This window comes from Myotis brandtii, unplaced genomic scaffold, assembly GCF_000412655.1.
Source record: "Myotis brandtii unplaced genomic scaffold, ASM41265v1 scaffold177, whole genome shotgun sequence".
Lineage (NCBI taxonomy): Eukaryota > Metazoa > Chordata > Mammalia > Chiroptera > Vespertilionidae > Myotis > Myotis brandtii.
The window spans coordinates 229,056-249,335 of record NW_005356555.1 but is presented as its reverse complement, the minus strand read 5'-3'; the positions used below and the strand labels follow the sequence as shown (position 1 = coordinate 249,335).

General features: G+C 38.6%; 1 protein-coding gene and 1 pseudogene across 3 annotated transcripts in view; one reads left to right on the top strand and one right to left on the bottom strand.

Moving 5' to 3' along the window:
- Positions 1–1,327: 1,327 nt before the first annotated feature.
- LOC102247043 (guanylate-binding protein 6-like) overlaps positions 1,328–20,280 on the top strand; it is a 203,135-nt gene continuing 184,182 nt past the window's right edge. The window contains exons 1-11 of one of the 3 annotated variants that reach the window (XM_005863351.2): positions 1,336–1,543; positions 4,113–4,316; positions 5,076–5,203; positions 7,914–8,023; positions 8,229–8,425; positions 11,418–11,663; positions 13,005–13,285; positions 14,010–14,222; positions 15,149–15,251; positions 15,569–15,762; positions 16,722–17,170. In XM_005863351.2, coding sequence (XP_005863413.1) covers positions 4,127–4,316; positions 5,076–5,203; positions 7,914–8,023; positions 8,229–8,425; positions 11,418–11,663; positions 13,005–13,285; positions 14,010–14,222; positions 15,149–15,251; positions 15,569–15,762; positions 16,722–16,949 — 1,890 coding nt within the window. In that variant the 5' untranslated portion in view covers positions 1,336–1,543; positions 4,113–4,126 and the 3' untranslated portion in view covers positions 16,950–17,170. Of the gene's footprint in view, positions 1,544–4,112; positions 4,317–5,075; positions 5,204–7,913; positions 8,024–8,228; positions 8,426–11,417; positions 11,664–13,004; positions 13,286–14,009; positions 14,223–15,148; positions 15,252–15,568; positions 15,763–16,721; positions 17,171–20,280 lie in introns of those variants that run through there. The other 2 variants (XM_014537340.1, XM_014537339.1) reach the window with 2 other exon arrangements.
- Positions 6,092–6,401, bottom strand: LOC102246726 (annotated as a pseudogene).

Here is a 20,280-nt window from a genome sequence, read left to right as displayed (position 1 = left end):
CATTTGTTAACACTGATCACTTCTTGTGAAATGTACCACCACGTATTGCAGGAAAACAAGAGCATTGCCCAAAATAAAAATTCCAAATATAGACAAGTTATAAAGACTGATAAACTAGTATTGCACAATGGAATTACATTACAACTCTGAAAATAAGAAGTCTAGGATATAAATTCATATTAAAAACAAGCATTCACATGAGTGCATGATTGGTAGTGTTATATATCATATATTAAAGGAGGACATTTCAATTTTCATATTTTTATGTTATGATATTTTATTCAATGCAACAGCTTTCTTGGAACAAGTTTTTCATTTTAGTAATCTACTTATGATAAATCTATAAAAATAAATCTAACATCTAGCTGCTGCTACTTTGTTTTTACTATGTTGTCAAAGAGCCAATTTCAACCAAACATATTGGTGAAAGTGGAATTAACATTTTAAAGTCTTTGAAACCAACTTAGAATATTCTAGACAGAGAAAAATAAGCAATGATAGTAACCCAATATTGTTCCAATAACACAACTCCTACGTATATCCATCCAGAAGGCAACAGGTGTAACAAAAGATTACTTTCATTACACAGTTTTGTTCATGGCCTAATGCAGTGAAATCCCTTACAATCACATATATTTTGTTTCTGAATTATTATTCATATGAAAATGCAAATATGGGGAATGCAGCTTAATAGAAGATAAAAGCAGACAATATAGCCAATATTTGTGGCACTTGTCAACTTTCAAAAACTTGTTGATGGCTAAGATTTCTTTGTTCATTTTGAATGGTCACTTTTTGAGTTTGTATTTTTTTTTATTATTTTAAGAAACACTCAGAATATAAACCCAGGACCCTTTTAATCCCCCCACAGAGCCAACACACACACACACACACACACACACACACACACACACACTGGAAAAATATGCTACAAAATACTAGCGATTATCTCTTGATTGGAAAAACAGGAGTCTTATGCACACAGTTATTGATAATGAGGAAGGATAAATTAATAATGAGTTTTTTAAAAGCCAGAAATGAAAAGGCAGTCTTAGCATAAAATTAAAGCAACAAAAGTACCCCTGAGGGACAGGCTGCAGCCTTCTCTCAGCCAGCGGTTACGGGCTCACATTCAGCCCAGCAGCTCTGTGTTCACTGTGCGGTCGGGGCGGTTACGGGCTCACATTCAGCCCAGCAGCTCTGTGAACACACGCCCCTTGAGGAACACACGCCCCTTGAGGAACACACGCCCCTTGAGGAGGAGCTGTCAGCGTGGGATTTCCGAGCTGGGCGTGGAAGAAATGGCATCCACCCTGCTTGCCTTCGGGGGAGGGGGAGAGGAGATGAAAATCAAACACTTAACTTTCCACAAAAGGTTGTGTCCTTTCGATTTCGGTTCTTCTCAACCCAACTCATAACTGCTTGCCTATAACATCCCACTCAGTTTTCAGCTTCTAAAGAGAACTGTGAGGACCCTGGGGAGCCAGACTCTGGAAGACGGGAGAGGCGAGAACTTATCCGCTGTCTGCAGCTTAGGAGACAGGTAAATTGGCTCAGAGACTTGGATTTCCATGCACATGTTCATTAACTAACATCAACAATAACAAAGCGTGCTCCAGCACAGCACACCTGGCACTGGAGGTGAAGGCTCTTCACTGTCAGCCTTGGAGGCAGCTGGCCGATGGTGGGGGCAGAGGAGGGGTGGCTGGAGGGACTATAAACTGGAGGCACCTCACCCCCTCTGTTTGGATGAAAGGCTGCTGCAGGGCAGGGGACACAGCTTGTTCCTGGGATGGGCTGCTCCCTCTTGGGCACCCTCCCAGGCTGCACAAAGAGCCCTGCCTGAGAGAAGGAGTGCATCCTACATCACCTGCTTGAAGGGACTGAAGTCCTTTCTGTGACTGAGGAACCAAACCTGTTCTTCCCTAAGAAGCGCTGGTTGCAGTCATTTCCTCCATCTTCCTCCTCCCCATCTCACACATTTCCCTGATGTCTGTGGGACATTGAAAAAACAGAGAGAAGATGATCCTTAACATACAATTTAAACATTAAAACATTCTTTATTGCATTAACTGTATTTAGTATTCCAAAGATTCTATAAAGTGGTATTTAGATGAAATACTTCATTCTCACATATTTTAATCAACTATTAAAAATAACTATAAGGTCTAAGATGGGTTTTTATTCTGCAGTTTCCAAATGTTTAGTCCCTACCAAAAAATTACACCAATTATTGTTTTTAGGTTCAGTTGTTTTGCTGTGTCTTCTGTAAGAATGAAAACAAAATTCCTCAGCTTTTTTTTTTTTAAACTTCTGTAAAGTAGCAACAGAAAAGTGGGAGGAGGAGAGGGAGCAAGGAGGGGTGAGAAGGACCTGGGAGTTGTTCTGTGACACACTGACCTGAGGAGCTGTGGGACAGAAGTGGGAATTCAACTTTCTTTTGCAAGCAACTAGATCTTGGGCTTAAACCTCTCAATTTCCGATTCAAAATGAACTCTAAGGATGGAGAGGTAGGGACACCTGTAGCCTGGTAGCCTGGACTGCAGGGCTCAGTTGCTGGCTTTAGCTTCCTCATTAGGAGCAGTGGTAGCTGTGAGGTGACAACCTTGTAGCATGTCACATAACCAGGACAGTGGCAAGTGGAGGGGAAAAGAAGGGTGCATGGAGAGGTAAGAGATTAGGGAATGGAATGGGGCCATGAGGCAGCTTCTTCATGCATGAGCTCAATGTTCCTCATTATAATGTGCATTAGGATACACTATGGCTTTTAATTCTGATTCCCCATGAGATTCACCTCCTACACATTTTTTAAGATTTTGTTTTTTAATTTAATTATTATTATTTTTTTTTATCAAGAGCAGACTTGGCTCAGAGAGCTCTGGCTTGTCTTTGTTTATTGGGTGAAAAAAAAAAGGAAAGAAAGATGACCAAACACTGATGATCTACATTATGATTGTGGCTTCACCTCCAGCTCCCAGTCACATCCTTAAAAGTTAGGAAAGGAGCATGCTGTCCCCTGGACAAGGCTATAATTCACTGCTCAGGCCAAAACGTGCTTAGACCAACTCTCAGCTCAGCTTCATTCTTGGTATGGTCTGAAAATTAGGACGGACCAGCACAGCCCTTCCTGGGATATAAGAAGTACTTTCTCCACCCTAACAAAGTCCTAGGTCAGACATGTCCAGGAAATGCACAGCCACTTGATATTTTCACACGGATATTTTTAACAGGACTTGGAGAATGCAGAATTTGTGAGGTCTTCTTGATATTCTTTATTGACTGTTTTATTAATATATGCTTTTTATTAGTTTATAATATCAGTCTATTTTTAAATTTTGATGCACACTTTATTTTGGAAAACAAAATAAATATCACATGACTCAGTTTGCCTGAACAGGGGATGACTGTTAAACTTTGTGGCCAAAAGAATTTTGAAGACTTCTAAAAAAGGAGAAAAATCAAAAGCTGTTTCTCTTCTGAAACCCCAAACTTTTTCAGTCCCTTCAGTATCATAAATGGAGCCATAGATACTACATTTTATTGGTCTGTCATATGTCAAGCCAAATTGTCAAGCTAAAACCTCAGGTTTTGATGAATACTAGTCATCTTATCACTAGTTCTACAGCTGTTCTCAACAACTAGTACCATGAGACAGAGAGATGCATGAAACCTGTGGATTCACAATTCTTGGCCGTGTCCCCAGGTTGTCCTAGTCTCAGGTCCTTCCTCAGCATCCACCTCACTATCCTTTTAGCGGCTGGTTAAAACTTAGGTTTGGGGAGAGGATGTTCACATGAGAGGGCTTTGCTTCTCAGTGATGACCCTGGCATTGGGTAGAGCCACTCACCTGCAATATAAGATGTGACTGCCTAGTGCAGCAATAACATTCAACCTGAGATCCTCACAGCATTGGGAACACTGTGGCCCTTTCAGAGATTCACTGTAAGTATAGAATCAAAAATAGATGAATTTTTCATTGCAGGGCTTGGCCTATGCTTATTGTGCCAGAAATAAAGTAAAACACGCACACTGTCTTAAGATGATGGGTGCTTTGCACAACTTTGCTTCAGAGAATAACATTGCAATCTTATTTCTACCGGGATTTCTTCTAGGTTTGCAGGTTGCCATGGCTTCTAGACCCAACATGACGGCCCCCATTTGCCTGGTGGAAAACAACAATGAGCAGCTGTCAGTGAATCAGAAAGCTCTAGAGATTCTTGGCCAGATTTCTCAGCCAGTGGTGGTCGTGGCCATTGTAGGACTGTATCGTACAGGCAAATCCTACTTGATGAATCGGCTTGCAGGACAGAATCACGGTGAGTGGTGTCTCAGGCAGAGGACAATTCTTTGACTCTACCTATATTAGAGTTTCTTAGTTTCCTTCACTAGTCACATGAAGAAAGAACTAAATTCCTTTCAATAAACCAATCTTCTAATTCTTATCACTAAATTATTACCTTAATGTATTCTGTTACCATATTCTATGTTTTACTCCTGTTCAGGAAAATCTATCCTACTAATGCATAGACCCCTTCTTTTACCTGTGCAAGCACTGGGGTTTTGAAATTGTGCCTCCTCTCTCATAACATGTTTTGCTTTCTCTGTAGAATATTCCCATCAACATATAATGATGTTTGAATATCTGTCATCATGTTTAAAGATTTTTGTGAGTTCACATCCCATTGTGGCAAATATCCCCTCCCATATGCTCTGCCATGTTTTTATCATTTTGACTGGAAAATATATTATCTCAATTTTTTTCTTTAGATGTCTCCCTTCTATCCACTTCTATCCACCTTTAGTGGACCATTCTTTTAAAATGTCCTTTTGATGGTCTTCAGTAACCTTTCTTATATCTGGTTCATTGTGAGCCCTTCCTGGGTAACATTCTCACAGTTAACATTCATCTCCTATTTGAAATAGATGACACACAAAGTAAAGCATTTTTTACAAAATAGAGAAAGCACCATCTTACATTCTGGAGTATTTCTATTCCAAAACATCTGACTGTGTAGGCCCTTGGCTGCTTAGATTGTCTGTTGTCACTGTGGGTTGGGTCTCCCCTTCCTTTATAGGTTTCCCTCTGGGCTCTACGGTGCAGTCTAAAACCAAGGGCATCTGGATGTGGTGTGTGCCTCACCCCTGTAAGCCTGATTGCACTCTGGTCCTTCTGGACACTGAGGGCCTGGGTGATGTGGAAAAGGTAAGGCAGAGAGTCACAGATAAGTTGTTTTCAATCTGGATAGTCTCATAACAAACTCTTTAACTTAACTGCTTGATCTATTTGTGAAATCTAGAAATCCAACTATATATCAGGCAAATGCTCGCTTGTTTGACTATTATTTACAGGTGAGGTGTCATGGTACAATGTATAAATTTTTTTCTATTTCTCGGCACTCGTGAATAATTTGATTCAATTTAATAAACAATTGCTGAGCACCATATTCCCCATCTCTAAGTTAGTACTGTAGATACTAGTGACCCATGTAAAAGCCCTGCCCTCAAAAAGTTTGCAGTCCTCTGGTGAAGTTCACCAAGTACTCACCAAGAATTCTGGAAGACTTTAAGACACCTCTGAATGGCATGGTTCTATAAGAGCATGGGTTTATCTTCCAACAAAATTTAAAATGAGTTTTTGATATTTTAGTTTTTTACTGAAGGGTAAAATGAATGATTTCTCCTTTTCTGCTTTTGTTTGAGACTTATTTGGAAATAGTACCTAAATTTCTACAACTTTCTATTTCTACCCAAAGAAGATTTAGAAATTTTGTGTTTATTTTGTGTATCAAACAGTCTTGCTGTCTAAATAACCTTTTGTTTGTCATAAGTACCACTTCTTATTATAATCATTTTTTAAAAATTGGGCTTTGGAAGATAAATCCTCCAAGAATTTCCAGGTATATTTCCAGGTATATTCCACTTTTGCTCTAAGGAACAACTTTAGATAGTGTTTATAATAGAAAGAAAAGTCTGTATTGTGCCATTATTTAGACCTGTTATGTTTTATACAAACAAACTAACCCCTCCTTTAAGGTCCCTCATCTGGTTGCATAGCTCACTGTTTAGCTTTAACTTCTTCTTTTTTTTCTGAGGGAAGCATGCTTCAGTTTATTGGCGTTGTCAATCTATCAACAAGACAGGTGTTATTTTCCCCATGAAGTGAGATGGTTTTCAATCTGCCATAACCTGTGCCCACACATCTTCACTTTGAAAAATGTAGCATTTCAAGCTTTAGTCAGGGTACATTATTCCTTCTTCACTTTCACAATTTTGATGCTGCTGCCGAAGGTCTTCTTGGTGCTTGCTTTGAATTCAGTTTTCAGTGCATCTCTCACTGTTTTTGTGCTGATGTGGGAGTCGTGGATGTAGCTGAGTCCAGCCTGTCGTCAGTAGGCCACCATGATGCTGCGAGATGGGGGAGAGTCGGGCTGAATCATGAGGACACCTCAATGTTGGCTCAGGTCTCCACCCAGCCCAACTTTAACTTCTTGACTTACCCTCTGTTCCAGTCAGATCAAACAACTCTCCTTTTATGAGAAGAGACCTCTGTATGCTGCTATGTCTACTTTTGCTTCTGTGGGTCTTTCCACCTGTAGGATATCTTCATTTATTCCAATTCACACTCTACGAAGTCTTTAATTTTCAGTCAAGATGCTGAGGAAGACTTCATGTTATGTAAAATTTTCCATCTTCCAGAGCTCTGGTCTTCCATGATGGACTTGTAAATTTTAATTTACTATTTTTTAAAATTTATCTTTAATATTGAAAGTATTGCAGATGTCTCCCTTCTCCTCTCCATTGATACTTTCTTCCCATTTCCATCACCTCCGCAGGACTTCACCATGCTATTGTGCATTCAGGCATACAAGTTCTTTGATTGATCTCTTCCCTCCCCCCCTTAATTTACTATTATAGCTACAGGTTCCAATGATTATATATGTTATTATGATATAAGCCTCCTGTAGATATTATTCTTGTTATATTCATTGCTACAGATGTTTGTCATGGCTTTGAAATAGTCACCTTGAAAGTAATATTTGTCATTTTAAACTGCTTTTTAATTTTAACAACAGTGGAAATATTCAGTAGCTTCCCATAAACATTTCTTGAATATATCCCCAGTTATGTTAACTATGGAATATTTTATATAGTCCATGACCAACAAATATATGTAGAATAAATATGTGCTAACACTGTTCATTGAACCTAATAGCACACAAGGTGCTGCGTTGTTATTTTATATGTTATTTCATCTGATTCACTAAAAAGAAAACTCTGTGATGACAGAATCTTTTTATATATGAAAGAATCACAGTCATGAGTAATGTTATTGTAATTGCTAAAGCTCATATGTGTATACTAGTAACCTGTTGTGCGAAATCGCCCAAGAACTGGGACCCTCTCCTCCCTCTTCCCAGTCTCCCCCACGCCTTGGGACTGCCCTGAGTCCCAGAGTCCCTCCCTGTGTGGCCGGCGCTCTGTGGGATGGCCCCAAGTCCTGGAGTGCCACCCTGTTGCCCCGCCTCCAAGTCCCGCTCAGCATCCACTGGGCCCCACCCCATGGCACATGTGGTGGGCCTTGGAAACAGCGGCAGAAGCCACAAGAAGCGGAAGCTGGGACCTCTGCAGCCCCACGGGGCCACAGGAACCCTGGTGGAAGCCATGCAGAGCGACCACCAGCCCAGTCCCCATGCCCCACCTCCACTATGTGCGCCACCATCTTGTGATGGTGTTATGGTGTGAGGGTCGATTTGCATATTACCTCTTTATTATATAGGATATGTTGGTCTTCAAACTTACTTATTTGCATGGTGAGTACATTGCCTGAAATAAAAGGAAGGACTGTTAGACTTAGTGTCGGAATGAATTTCTATAGGGTAAATCCTGAATGTCTTGCCTTAATGTACTTCTAGGGTGACCCTAAGAATGACTCGTGGATCTTTGCCTTGGCTGTGCTTCTGTGTAGCAGCTTTGTCTACAACAGCCTGAGCACCATCAACCACCAGGCCCTGGAGCAGCTGCAGTATCCTTCCAGGAACCCAGCCTCTATGTGTCATGGCTTCAGTGGGAATGGAGATCCAGTCAGTTTCTCCTTCCCTCTCACTTAGTTGCCTTTGGTAGACCAAAAGGATCCAGAGTGAAAAAGAGTGTTTATGATACTCTTTATTTTAATCAGAGAAATGTGGGAATTGTGAGTAGAAAGTTAATTTTCCTTAGCCAGGTCCTAGTTACGTGACAGAGCTGACAGAACTCATCAGGGCAAAGTCCTCCCCTACACCAGATGGAGTAGAAGATTCATCAGAGTTTGTGAGTTTTTTTCCAGACTTTATCTGGACCGTACGGGATTTTACCCTGGAGCTGAAGTTAAATGGTCATCCTATCACAGCAGATGAGTATTTGGAGAATGCCTTGAAGCTGATTCCAGGTAACAGAGCATGGCTGGGCAGTGCATGGTCCAATACAGATGGGAGGTACTAAACATTACATCTGGAGTTGCATTTGTACTTGAGACTAGAAGTCTGCAGAAATGGTGGCTGGGAATGGGTTGAAAAGCTTTACGGACTGGAGTTTAAGTTCACTTGAGAAAAGTAGAGCCTAAACTAGAATAGAACTATTCATAACCCATTTGTTCTTTACACATTGTAACTGAGAATCCAACTGTACCTTTGAATACAGAGTTGCTAAAGCCTTCTGAAGAGCAGACATGATTTTTTACAGAGAGGAAGGGAGAGAGATAGAGAGTTAGAAACATCGATCAGCTGCCTCCTGCACATCTCCTACTGGGGAGGTGCCCGCAACCCAGGTACATGCCCTTGACCGGAATCGAACCTGGGACCCTTCAGTCCGCAGGCCGACGCTCTATCCACTGAGCCAAACCGGTTTCGGCAATGTGTTTATTATTTTAGCTTCTTCTTTTCTGTGTTGAGGAAAACAACTGATCAAATACTTGTTTGGCATATAATTACAATGAAAAGCCTATCTAATGAAAAAATATTTTTCATGTAATTAGACATGATTCTTCTGAAAGGGACATATAACTTTCTAATGTCTTTATACATATGTTATCTGTAAATATGACTTTATGTTCTAATAAACTGAAAGAAGAATGTTTTATCTTTTCAATCTAACATTTTGGGATATTTTTTTATAATTATCCTAGTATAATTTTAATTTCCATATCATGGATTTTTATTTTTAAAACAATTTTATTATTTTAGTAAAATTTACACTCAATATAATTTTGTATTATTTTTTGGTGTATATTGTAGTGATTAGATATCACATATTTTACAAAGTGATCACCCCTATATTTCAAGTACCCACCTGGCATAATTATTACAATATTACTAAATATATTCCCTATGCTGTATTTTACATTCCCCTGACTATTTTGTAACTACCAACTTGTATTTGTACTTCAACTTTTTCACCCAGCGCTTCAACACACGCTCCTGCCCCCCCACAGCCATCGTTTTTTTCTCTGTATCTGTTACTCTGTTTCAATTTTGTTCTTTAGAATCCACATATAAGTTAAATCAAATGATATTTGTCTTTCTCTAACTTATTTCACTGAGAATAGTATTCTCTAGATTCATCCATGTTGTCTCAAATAGTATGATTTCATTCTTTTTTTATGACCAAGTAGTATTCCATTGTGTATATGTACCACTTCTTGTTTATCTACTTGTCTATTGTTGAGCACTTGGGTTACTTCCATATCTTGGATATCATAAATAATGCTGCATTGAATATAGGAGTCATATAGTCTTTTGAATTAGTGTTTTGGATTTCTTTGGATACATACCTTGAAGTGAAGTCACTGGGTCATAAGGCAGTTCTATTTTCAACTTTTTTGAGAAGCTTCCATACTCTTTCCCATAGAAGCCACACAAATCTGCATTCCCACAAACAGTGCACAATGGTTCCCTTTTTTCCACACTCTCACCAACCCTTATTGCTTATTGATTTATTAATGAGAGCCATTCGGACATGCATGAGGTGATATCTCATTGTGGTTTTAACTTGCATTTCTCTGATGATTAGTGATGTTGAACATCTTTTCATATGTGTATTGGCCTTCATGTCTGAGATTTTACTCTCTATGTTTTATTCTAGTAGTTTTATGGTTTTGAGTCTTTAATCTATTTTGAGCTTATTCTTGTATATGGTGTAAGAAGGTGGTGTAGTTTCACTTTTGCACATATTTGTCTAATTTCCCAACACCATGCACCGACTAGACTGCCTTTACCCAATTGTATGTTGTTTTGCCTCCTTTGTTATCTATTAATTGGTCATATTTGCATGGGTATATTTCTGGGCACTCTGTTGTGTTCAATTGATCTATATGTCTGTTTTTATTCCAGCACTATGCTGCTTAGATTACCACAGCATCGTATTATAGTTTGATATCAGGTAGCATAATACCTCCAACTTTGTTCTTCCTTCTCAGTATTTCTGTGGCTATTTGGGATCTTTTATGCTTTCATATAAGTTTTTGGATTATATTTTGTGGTGTTGTGAAAACACCTTTGGTATTTTGACAGGGATTGTGTTGACTCCATAGATTCCTTTGGGCATTATTTTAATGATGTTAATTCTATCTGTATCATAGTTTTCCCCCCAATTTCCAATTATTTACCCTTGCTAAAATAATAAAAATATTTGAATGAGTTACATTTACATGGACATGAAGGTATCTGATGAACCTGTGAACGAAATACCACTTCTGATTTATACACTCTTGATTTCATGTTTGTATTTACTGTTTCTCAAAACAATGAGAAATGGGCTACATAGAACAGCAAAGCTATCAAATGAAATATAGTTCTTTACCTTAAAGAATTTAGAGACTAATGGTGATATCTTAAATTTATGTTTTAGCTTCATTTACTCTTCAGTCTTCAAAGGTTTTTATTTTTTTAAAAGTTAATGCTGTACAGATTATTTTTAGCATCTAAACAGTTTTCCTCAGATAATATGGTATTATTTCCAACATTGTTTCATTAAGTCTTGTTTGGACTCTTCATTTTGATCCACAGCTTCATTTCCCCATGGGATCAAGGTGACCAAAAACTTACATTTGACCCATGTTTCTGTTATTCATTCAGTAGCTAATATTGACAATATAGACAATACCCTACTACCATTTTTAGGTCCGATAACAGCAATAGGTTGTTGTAGTTGTTTTTAAAGCATATTTAATATCTTCCAAAATTTTCCCCCAAAGTTGCATCATTGGTAAATTTGATGTTAAAGGAGCATTTGGATGGATATCTATGCTAAAGGAGTTATAAACACAAGTTATACAGATAGAATAGGGCAAAGATATAAAAATTCCTGTCATAAAAATCTTTAGGTCCCTTGTCCTCAGACTGCTCCTACTGTAATACCTGTTTTCGTTTGTTTTAATCTTTCAGGCCGGAATCCCAAAGCTCAAATATCTAATCTCCCTAGAGAGTGCATCCGCCATTTCTTTCCAAGAAGGAAGTGTTTTGTCTTTGACCGGCCAACAAATGACAAAGAACTCCTAGCCCATATTGAGGAGGTTGCAGAATACCAACTGGATCCTAAATTTCAGGAACAAACAAAGAACTTCTGTTCGTTCATCTTCACTGAGACGAGAATCAAGACCCTCAGGGAGGGAATCAGAGTCACTGGGAAACGTGAGCCTCCACTTCACATTTTGTGGGGCCTGATATTTGTTGAATATATTATAGGATGTGTTCTCCAGGATTTGTGTTTGATTCTACATAGAATTATGGGTCTACAGATATTCATACTCCATGAAGACACATGTATACTTATCACACTTTTGGGTGATTATAAATTCCTCTCTAAAATTACAACCATTGACAGCTAAATCTGCAGCATCCATACATATAAAAAGTCTTCTACTAATAATGAATCACTAACTGGGTAGAAAAACAGAATACACTGTTTCCTCAATTGAAGTTCTTTATTATGAATGTGATTTGCAAGGAGAATACAAAAGATATTTTGGGAGTTTAGAGCAATTTACTAGTGACTATTAGCCCATAAAACTCTGAAAATTTACTGGACTCTGCATAATTAGGAAAAAAAATAGAATCACATTTACCTTACCTCATCTGTCTACCTATGTAAATAATTTGCTTCTAAGATTTTTAATAGGAAATTATGTTTCCAGATATCCTTTAGTATGTTAGATAAAGGAATGTATTGAATTATGTTAGCCTTGTGGTCTAAAGAAACATACAAATTAGAGTCAATGGGACAATAGTGTTACTGGAGGAAATATGTTCTTCTGTGGTGTTGTGTGAAAGGAATTTCAGGGACTCTCATGTAGGAGGAGTTTTACGCGATAATGGCAAGGCTTATTAAAGTGAAAAGCAAAGTACACTCTCAGGGAGACAGAGAGCTGGCTGACTAGGGGCCAGCTACTGCCCTGCAGTATTTGTTAAGCTTCCCCATATATATTTGGGTTTGAGAAAGAGCAGGCTTTCTTAAAAACTATCCAATCTCTTTCCTGTCTTCTTCAGGGCAAGTGCCTTTTCCCTATGCAATCTTTCCTGCAGATTTTCCCAGTTTTGCTCTCCCCCACTTATGCTCTGAATTTTGGCTCCAATTGCACATACTTCATAGTTCTGCTTGGTCATTTGGTTCCTATAGTGCAGGTACTTAGTAAAAGAACTCCCTCTGGACCATTTTTCTCCCATTCTGGGTAGTTGGGTGGACTCCCCAGCATGACTCTAAGGCTGTTTTTTCCTACTTAATCAGGCTTTATCAGATGTCTGATTCAATTTGCTCCCTGGTCTCCTGTTAATATCTAGCTAACTGCATAGTCCAACAATAGTAGAAGGATGTAGTGTGAGTGTGTGTGTGTGTGTGTGTGTGTGTGTGTGTGTGTATGAGTTTTTGTAAGTGAGAGACAAAAAGACGGAGAGATTTAGAAATGTAGAGTGTGAACCATAGATCCTGTTGAGTGATAAATTGATATTTATCCCTTAAATTTCCTGGCTTATTAGGGCTAAGGACTCTGGTGGTGACTTATGTGGATGCCATTAACAGTGGTGCAGTGCCTTGTTTGGAGAATGCGGTTACAACTCTGGCCCAGCTTGAGAACTCAGGGGCCGTTCAGAAGGCAGCCAACCACTACAGCGAGCAGATGGCCCAGAGAGTGAGCTTCCCCACAGACACGCTGCAGGAGCTGCTGGACCTGCACGCAGCCTGTGAGAAGGAAGCCATTGCAATCTTCATGGAGCGCTCCTTCAAGGATGACAACCAGGCGTTCCTCAAGAATCTTGTGGTACTTTGTCTTAGTATTTATTTACCCTTTGTGAATCTTCCCTTGAAAAATGAAGCCTAGAAGAGCATTTCTGACCCCAGTACTCCTTTCGTACTCATGGATTTAGTAGTCTGGATTTAGAGGGATACAGTTTAAAAACATTGCATTTTTGTCGCACCCTCATCACCAAACTTCAGTACTTTATCTAAAAATTTCTCCGATCTCTGATGCATAGTTACCATAGACATCTTTCTGAATGGAATACTTATTTTAATTCAATGCTTATATTGAATTAAAACCTGCCCAGAAGACCCAAAAGTCATTCCTTGGCTAGTCACTTTCTTGAGCTCACTCTCCCATTCTCAGGAATCAAATGTCTCTTAACAGACCCTCATACCAGGCTGTTTTCAACTCCTGTGGCTCCTTGTTGTATCATTATGTAATTGAAGATTGAATTAACAAAATTTACAATTGCAAGGAGCCATAGAGATAAGGTAATTCAACACCAACATTTTTGATGAAGAACCTGAGACCCAAGGGGGTTAGAAGCTTTCCCCTGCCTCCATGGAATTTTCAGGGTTGTGAGTAAAGGAAGCCTTGTAATTCCTGTTTTATTCCATGTCCTTCTCCAACAGAATGCTTTTCTCATGAGGACCACAGCCAGACTTCTTTCCACCAGGTTCTTTGGAACTTTTTCTCCCCTGTTCCTTTCTCCTGGTGACAGCCCTCTATACTTTCCTTGCAGGAAATCATAAAGGATAAGAAGGATGAGTTCTTGCTGCAGAATGAAGAGGCATCTGTTAAATTCTGCCAGGAAAAACTTGAGCAGCTTTCCAAGTCCCTGATGGAAGGTATTTCAGCAGGCATTTTCTCTGTTCCTGGTGGTCACAAGCTCTACATGGAAACAAAGGAAAGGCTTGAACAGGACTACTGGCAAGTGCCCAGGAAAGGAGTGAAGGTGAGGAATAAGGGGAGCGTAGGGATCCTCCAGATTAAAGTCAAGAGGGTCTCCTGGAAATCAGAGAGCACAGCACCAGTTGTGGGTAATATCGGGACTGTTTCAGCATTTAAGGTTATTTCATCTTTTTTCCTGAAAGGAGTCATAATAACCATTCTCAGAAATGAATATGGATTTCTGAAATCCAAGAAAGACAGAGGAGAAATAATCATTTTTTCTATCCAACAAAATGGCATTCAGTGTGTTAAAGGCAAACAATTTACAAGTTAAAGTCAGAGTTTTTGTATTCAAGGCTGATCAACAGAGAAAAGGAACTCGAACATGTACACAATTGCATATAGCGTTAAAATACTTATGAAATTGAGATAGTTGGTTACATAGGTGATAGTAACAAGTAATAATATCAAAATAATAATGATAATAATGCAATTAATATTTATTGAACTTTTATTGTTAAGTCATAATATTCAGTTCTTTCCCGAGAATTTTAATTTTATGCTTCAAGTAGCATTAAGAGGCATCTATACATTTTGTGAACATTTCACACATCTGAACTGAGAGGCAGAGATGGATTAAAAGGACTTGCTTAAAGGAACAACCAGCAAATGGCAGAGGAAAACAGCAACACTAATTGGAGTTAACATTTCTCCCTGGGAGGCAAATATACAAAAGCACCCGAGACAGTGGTTGTGTAGAACTGAACATGGTTCTCACTGGCTGGAATGTAGAGTGAACAGTAGAATGTAGCACTAGGGGAGAGACTTCAGGGGGTATGAAGAGCTTCTGGTCTCTCTAATGAGATTGGAAACTGTGTGGAGACATGATGCAGTTTTAGTCAGGAAGAAAAAATAACCTGGACATTGTTATTGTGAAGCCTATTCTTCCCAGTGGAAATTGAAGTTCTTTGTTCCTTCTTGTCTCCTCAGGCACATGAAGTTCTCCATAGGTTCCTGCAGTCGCAGGCAGCAACAGAGAATTCCATCCTGCAGGCAGACAAAGCTCTCACGGATGGAGAGAAGGCCATGGCAGGTAAGGGGCAGGGCTGGGCTCACAATGGGTGGCAGGTACCTGCAGTGTCCTTTAACAGCTGTGAGAACAAAACCTCCTGAAACAAGGAGCTTTCTCTCCTTCTGTGGGACCTACTCTCTAACTCTGAAAACACCAGGGCACATCAGCCAGTCATGGCCTTTCCCATCACACTCTGCTATGAGCTCTTGATGGTGTGGCAAGGGAGCAGTTCAGAGTATTCCACCTCCTCTTCCAGTTTGGTTGGTTATCAGAGCTCAGGAGGGTAGAGATTAGTCCTCACCTAATTTTCTTCCCTCTGTCAAACCTCCCTGGGGCAGCGGAGCGGGCCAAGAAGGAGGCAGCTGAGAAGGAACAGGAGCTGATGAGACAGAAACTACAGGAGCAGCAGCAGCAGATGGAGGCACAGAAGAAGAGTCTCGAGGAAAATATATTGCAACTGAAGGAGAAGCTGGAGAGGGAAAGAGAGAATATATTAAGAGAGCAGAATATGATGTTGGAGCATAAATTGAAGGTAAGTCCTGCCATGGCCTCAGTAGTGCTCCATGGTCATTGTCCTGGTAGCTCAGGTGGGATGGAGAATGTTACAGCAAGACCATGGAGGCAACACCATTGCCATTTACTACTTGTGATTTGTTAAAACCTTGAATCTTCCCCTTGTTCCCTTTCTTTGTAAAAAATATCTTTGAAATCTACTCTGTGCATACACTCTGGAGTAGTCAGGACAAGCATCTCACCTCTGAATATTTGGACAATATAAATAGGTTCTGAGGTGTGATTTTGGGTTATTTTAAAATGACTTATTTTGCCTGAATAAATAGGTATTTGAAACACATGTTTTTATTATGACCACCAGTTGGTGGTTTGCTTTACCAAGATCATTGCCTATTATCAAGAACCCTCCTACCATCCAAAGACTTTAAGGTAAATCTATGTTGACAATAAACTATCAGAAATGTCCAGATTAAAAATACAGGGATATGACAGCTTCAAATTTGCTGCACTGTTCCCAGATATGGAGAGTCTACCCAAGTCATCTTATATCAAAAGAAGCATTCCTGATTGGCTATCTGTATGTGTTTATAATAGGGTTCTAGAGCAATGTATAATTTCCTATTATTTCTACATTTGGTTGGCCACATTATTCTAAGTGGGACTGAGAATTGGTGCCAGCAGACCAAGGTTACTTCTCAACTGATATTGTGACTGGCACACATTACATTTGTCCTCAGGCCAGGCTTAGCATCCTAGCAAAACCCTATGGATATACGAGTATTTGTAAGACTGTAAACTATGCTTTCTTTCAGTGTTTAGGTCCAAGACAGGATTATTTTTTTGTTGCAAAATTATCCTTGATTGTGTAAGAGAGAACAATTTTAAGAGTGAAAAGAAAGAGTTCTTAAATAGAAAGTGAAATTCTTGAAAAACATGGGAGTTTAAAATGTTTTATTTCCATTCTCATTTCTTTTTAAGATTCAAGAAGATCTGCTAAGAGATGGATTTAAAAAGAAATCTGAAGAGATGAATGCAGAGATCAATCATTTGAGAAATACGATTGATACTACTCAAAATGATAATACTCCCTGGATTGCAAAAACCATAGATAGAATTGGCACTGAGCTCACTTCAATATTGTGTGCTCCTGGTAAACTTATTGGTAATATTGTGAAAGGCATAGGCTCACTGTTTAAAAAGAAATAATTCTCCTTTGAAAGAAATTATAGAATGTGGATATATGCTATGGCTTGTTTTTAGTGTGTATTCTTTTCAATTTCATTCATCCAAGTTTTAAACAAAAAAAGGTGCCTACTAAAGGATATCAATGCCTAGCCCTCATTAGATAGAATTAATGCTTCTATGCTTTGATATAGCATGTTTACTTTATGAAATTTGCACGTTTAAATAAATATACTTACAAACAATTCGACTTATCGCTTTAAATGACAAAAGATTGGAAACTACAAAAATATTCATTGATATAAATTGGTAATATAATTAAACATGTGCACATGCTGGAATATTATGCAGCCAGTAAGTAGAGAATTCAGCTCTATTTTTATAAATATACAACAATGTTGAAAATACATTGTAAAGTGAAACAAGGAGGAGCACAAGAAGTGTATAATGTGTTTTCTGGAAAAAAGGTAATTGCTGTGTGCAATCATAGGTATGTGTACACACTGAATACTTATGGGAGCCCTCAAAGAAGTAATATCAGTTCCTACTTGGGAGAAGTGTGTGGGATCAGGGTAAGCATGTCACTTGCTTTTCATTATATACTCTTTCTTCTGAATCTTGTAAAAAAAATCCTATATAATAAAGAGATAATATGCAAATTGACCATTATGCCATCACACAAAGATGGTCACCCCCATTTGGTCAAAGATGGCCACCCCCATGTGGTTACAAGATGGCCACCATAAGATGGCTGGCAGGGAAAGGCAGTTGTGGGCAATCAGGCCAGCAGGGGAGGCAGTTGCAAAATTAGAGGTTTCAGCTTAAGTCAAAGTATACAAAGTATAACATTTGCATCCTCATCTGGTTTCCTTATAGGCCTCATTCTCAATCCATTGTATTTGCTTCAAAACTAAGACATACACTTTCCTGTCTCACTTGGAAATCTCAGCTAGAGTAACTTCTGATTCCTATCCTGAATTATACTTCTAAGCTGTTAAAAAAAATTACCAAACATAAGAACATGCATTGGTGAGAGAGATTTTATATCCTTAAAAGTGCAGTGGTAGCCTCTATGCTATAAGGAAGGGTAAAGAGACATGTACCACTGCACAACTGGATGGCCCAGTGGAGTTGGGGATGATAAACCTTGTCACATGGAGGCCAGGTTTTGGCACTTAAATGCCATCAGTATCATGGTTTGCCTTAGCTCAGGCTGCTATAAAAAGGTACCATTATTGTGTGTCTTAGAAAGCAAATATTTATTTCTTCTAGTTCTGGAGGCTGTTAGTTTGAGATCAGTGTGCCAGCATTGGGGGTTCTTGGTCAGAATTCTCTCCTTGATTTGCAGAGGGCTGCCCTCTTGTTGTGTCTTCACATGTTGGAAAGGGTTGGGAGGAGCTCTCATGATTTTTATAATAAGGGTAGTCAAACAATAGTGCAAGAGAGAGAGAGAGTGTAAGTTAGTAAAATATAATTGTCAACCTAGATGTATGTTAGAAAAAATAGCTTTCAAAAATAGATACAAATTTATATTTGGGGGAGAGTTTTTCTTGAAAAAGTCTGAAAATGTTCTAAATATTTTACTTTAGTCAAAAACAAAGATAGCATAAATATTATGTCTGCACTATAAAAGGGAATGAGATCCAACTTGGAAATCTCAGCTAGAGTAACTTCTGATTCCTATCCTGAATTATACTTCTAAGCTGTTAAAAAAAATTACCAAACATAAGAACATGCATTGGTGAGAGAGATTTTATATCCTTAAAAGTGCAGTGGTGGCCTCTATGCTATAACTGCACAACTGGATGGCCCGGTGGAGTTGGGGATGATAAACCTTGTCACATGGAGGCCAGGTTTTGGCACTTAAATGCCATCAGTATCATGGTTTGCTTTAGCTCAGGCTGCTATAAAAAGGCACCATTTTTGTGTATTTGCTTCAAAACTAAGACATACACTTTCCTGTCTCACTTGGAAATCTCAGCTAGAGTAACTTCTGATTCCTATCCTGAATTATACTTCTAAGCTGTTAAAAAAAATTACCAAACATAAGAACATGCATTGGTGAGAGAGATTTTATATCCTTAAAAGTGCAGTGGTAGCCTCTATGCTATAAGGAAGGGTAAAGAGACATGTACCACTGCACAACTGGATGGCCCAGTGGAGTTGGGGATGATAAACCTTGTCACATGGAGGCCAGGTTTTGGCACTTAAATGCCATCAGTATCATGGTTTGCCTTAGCTCAGGCTGCTTTAAAAAGTTACTATATATTGTGTGTCTTAGAAAGCAAATATTTATTTCTTCTAGTTCTGGAGGCTGTTAGTTTGAGATCAGTGTGCCAGCATTGGGGGTTCTTGGTCAGAATTCTCTCCTTGATTTGCAGAGGGCTGCCCTCTTGTTGTGTCTTCACATGTTGGAAAGGGTTGGGAGGAGCTCTCATGATTTTTATAATAAGGGTAGTCAAACAATAGTGCAAGAGAGAGAGAGAGTGTAAGTTAGTAAAATATAATTGTCAACCTAGATGTATGTTAGAAAAAATAGCTTTCAAAAATAGGTACAAAATTTATATTTGGGGGAGAGTTTTTCTTGAAAAAGTCTGAAAATGTTCTAAATATTTTACTTTAGTCAAAAACAAAGATAGCCTAAATACAATGTCTACACTATGAAAGGGAATGAGATCCAAAAAATGTAATAGATATGTGAGACAATAAATATTGACTGTGTAAAAAATCATAGTAATGTACTCTGGAATTAGAAAAGAGCAGATAAAATCAACATAAAATAATTCATAAAGAGTCTAGACATAGATCAAGTATTATAAGGTTCTTGTATTGTTTTCAGGAGACTAAGGCAAGTAATTTTGGGTTTCATGATTTAAGTCTAAATATTGCCATTTATAATGTAATCAGTTAAAGAACAGAGAAAGTTTTCAATTTCTATACTAGGAGACTTAGAAATGACTTTCATACATCTAAGTAAGTAAAAAACAAACAAACAAAATAAAACAGAGGTAAAATTTCAAGTAAAGTTAGAAAATATTTTGAAGCCATGATGACCACTTTAGCCTAATGTATGAATGTAGTACCCTACACCCAACAATATTAGAATATGCTTTATTGTAAGGCACAATAAGAAACATCACATGAATTTTACCTGTACCAAACCACAAAGCAGGATTAGCTGTCTTATGTCAGATTCTCTAAAAGCAGAGCCTTGGTGATGGGTTTGTGTTCATGTGATTTATGGAGGGCGTGCTTTCAATAGAAGGGAAGTGGGAGAGGGCAATAAAATAGAAATGAAACAAGGCTATGGTAGCAGGGAAAAAATGGCTTCAAGCTGATCCACTGGGATCTCTGT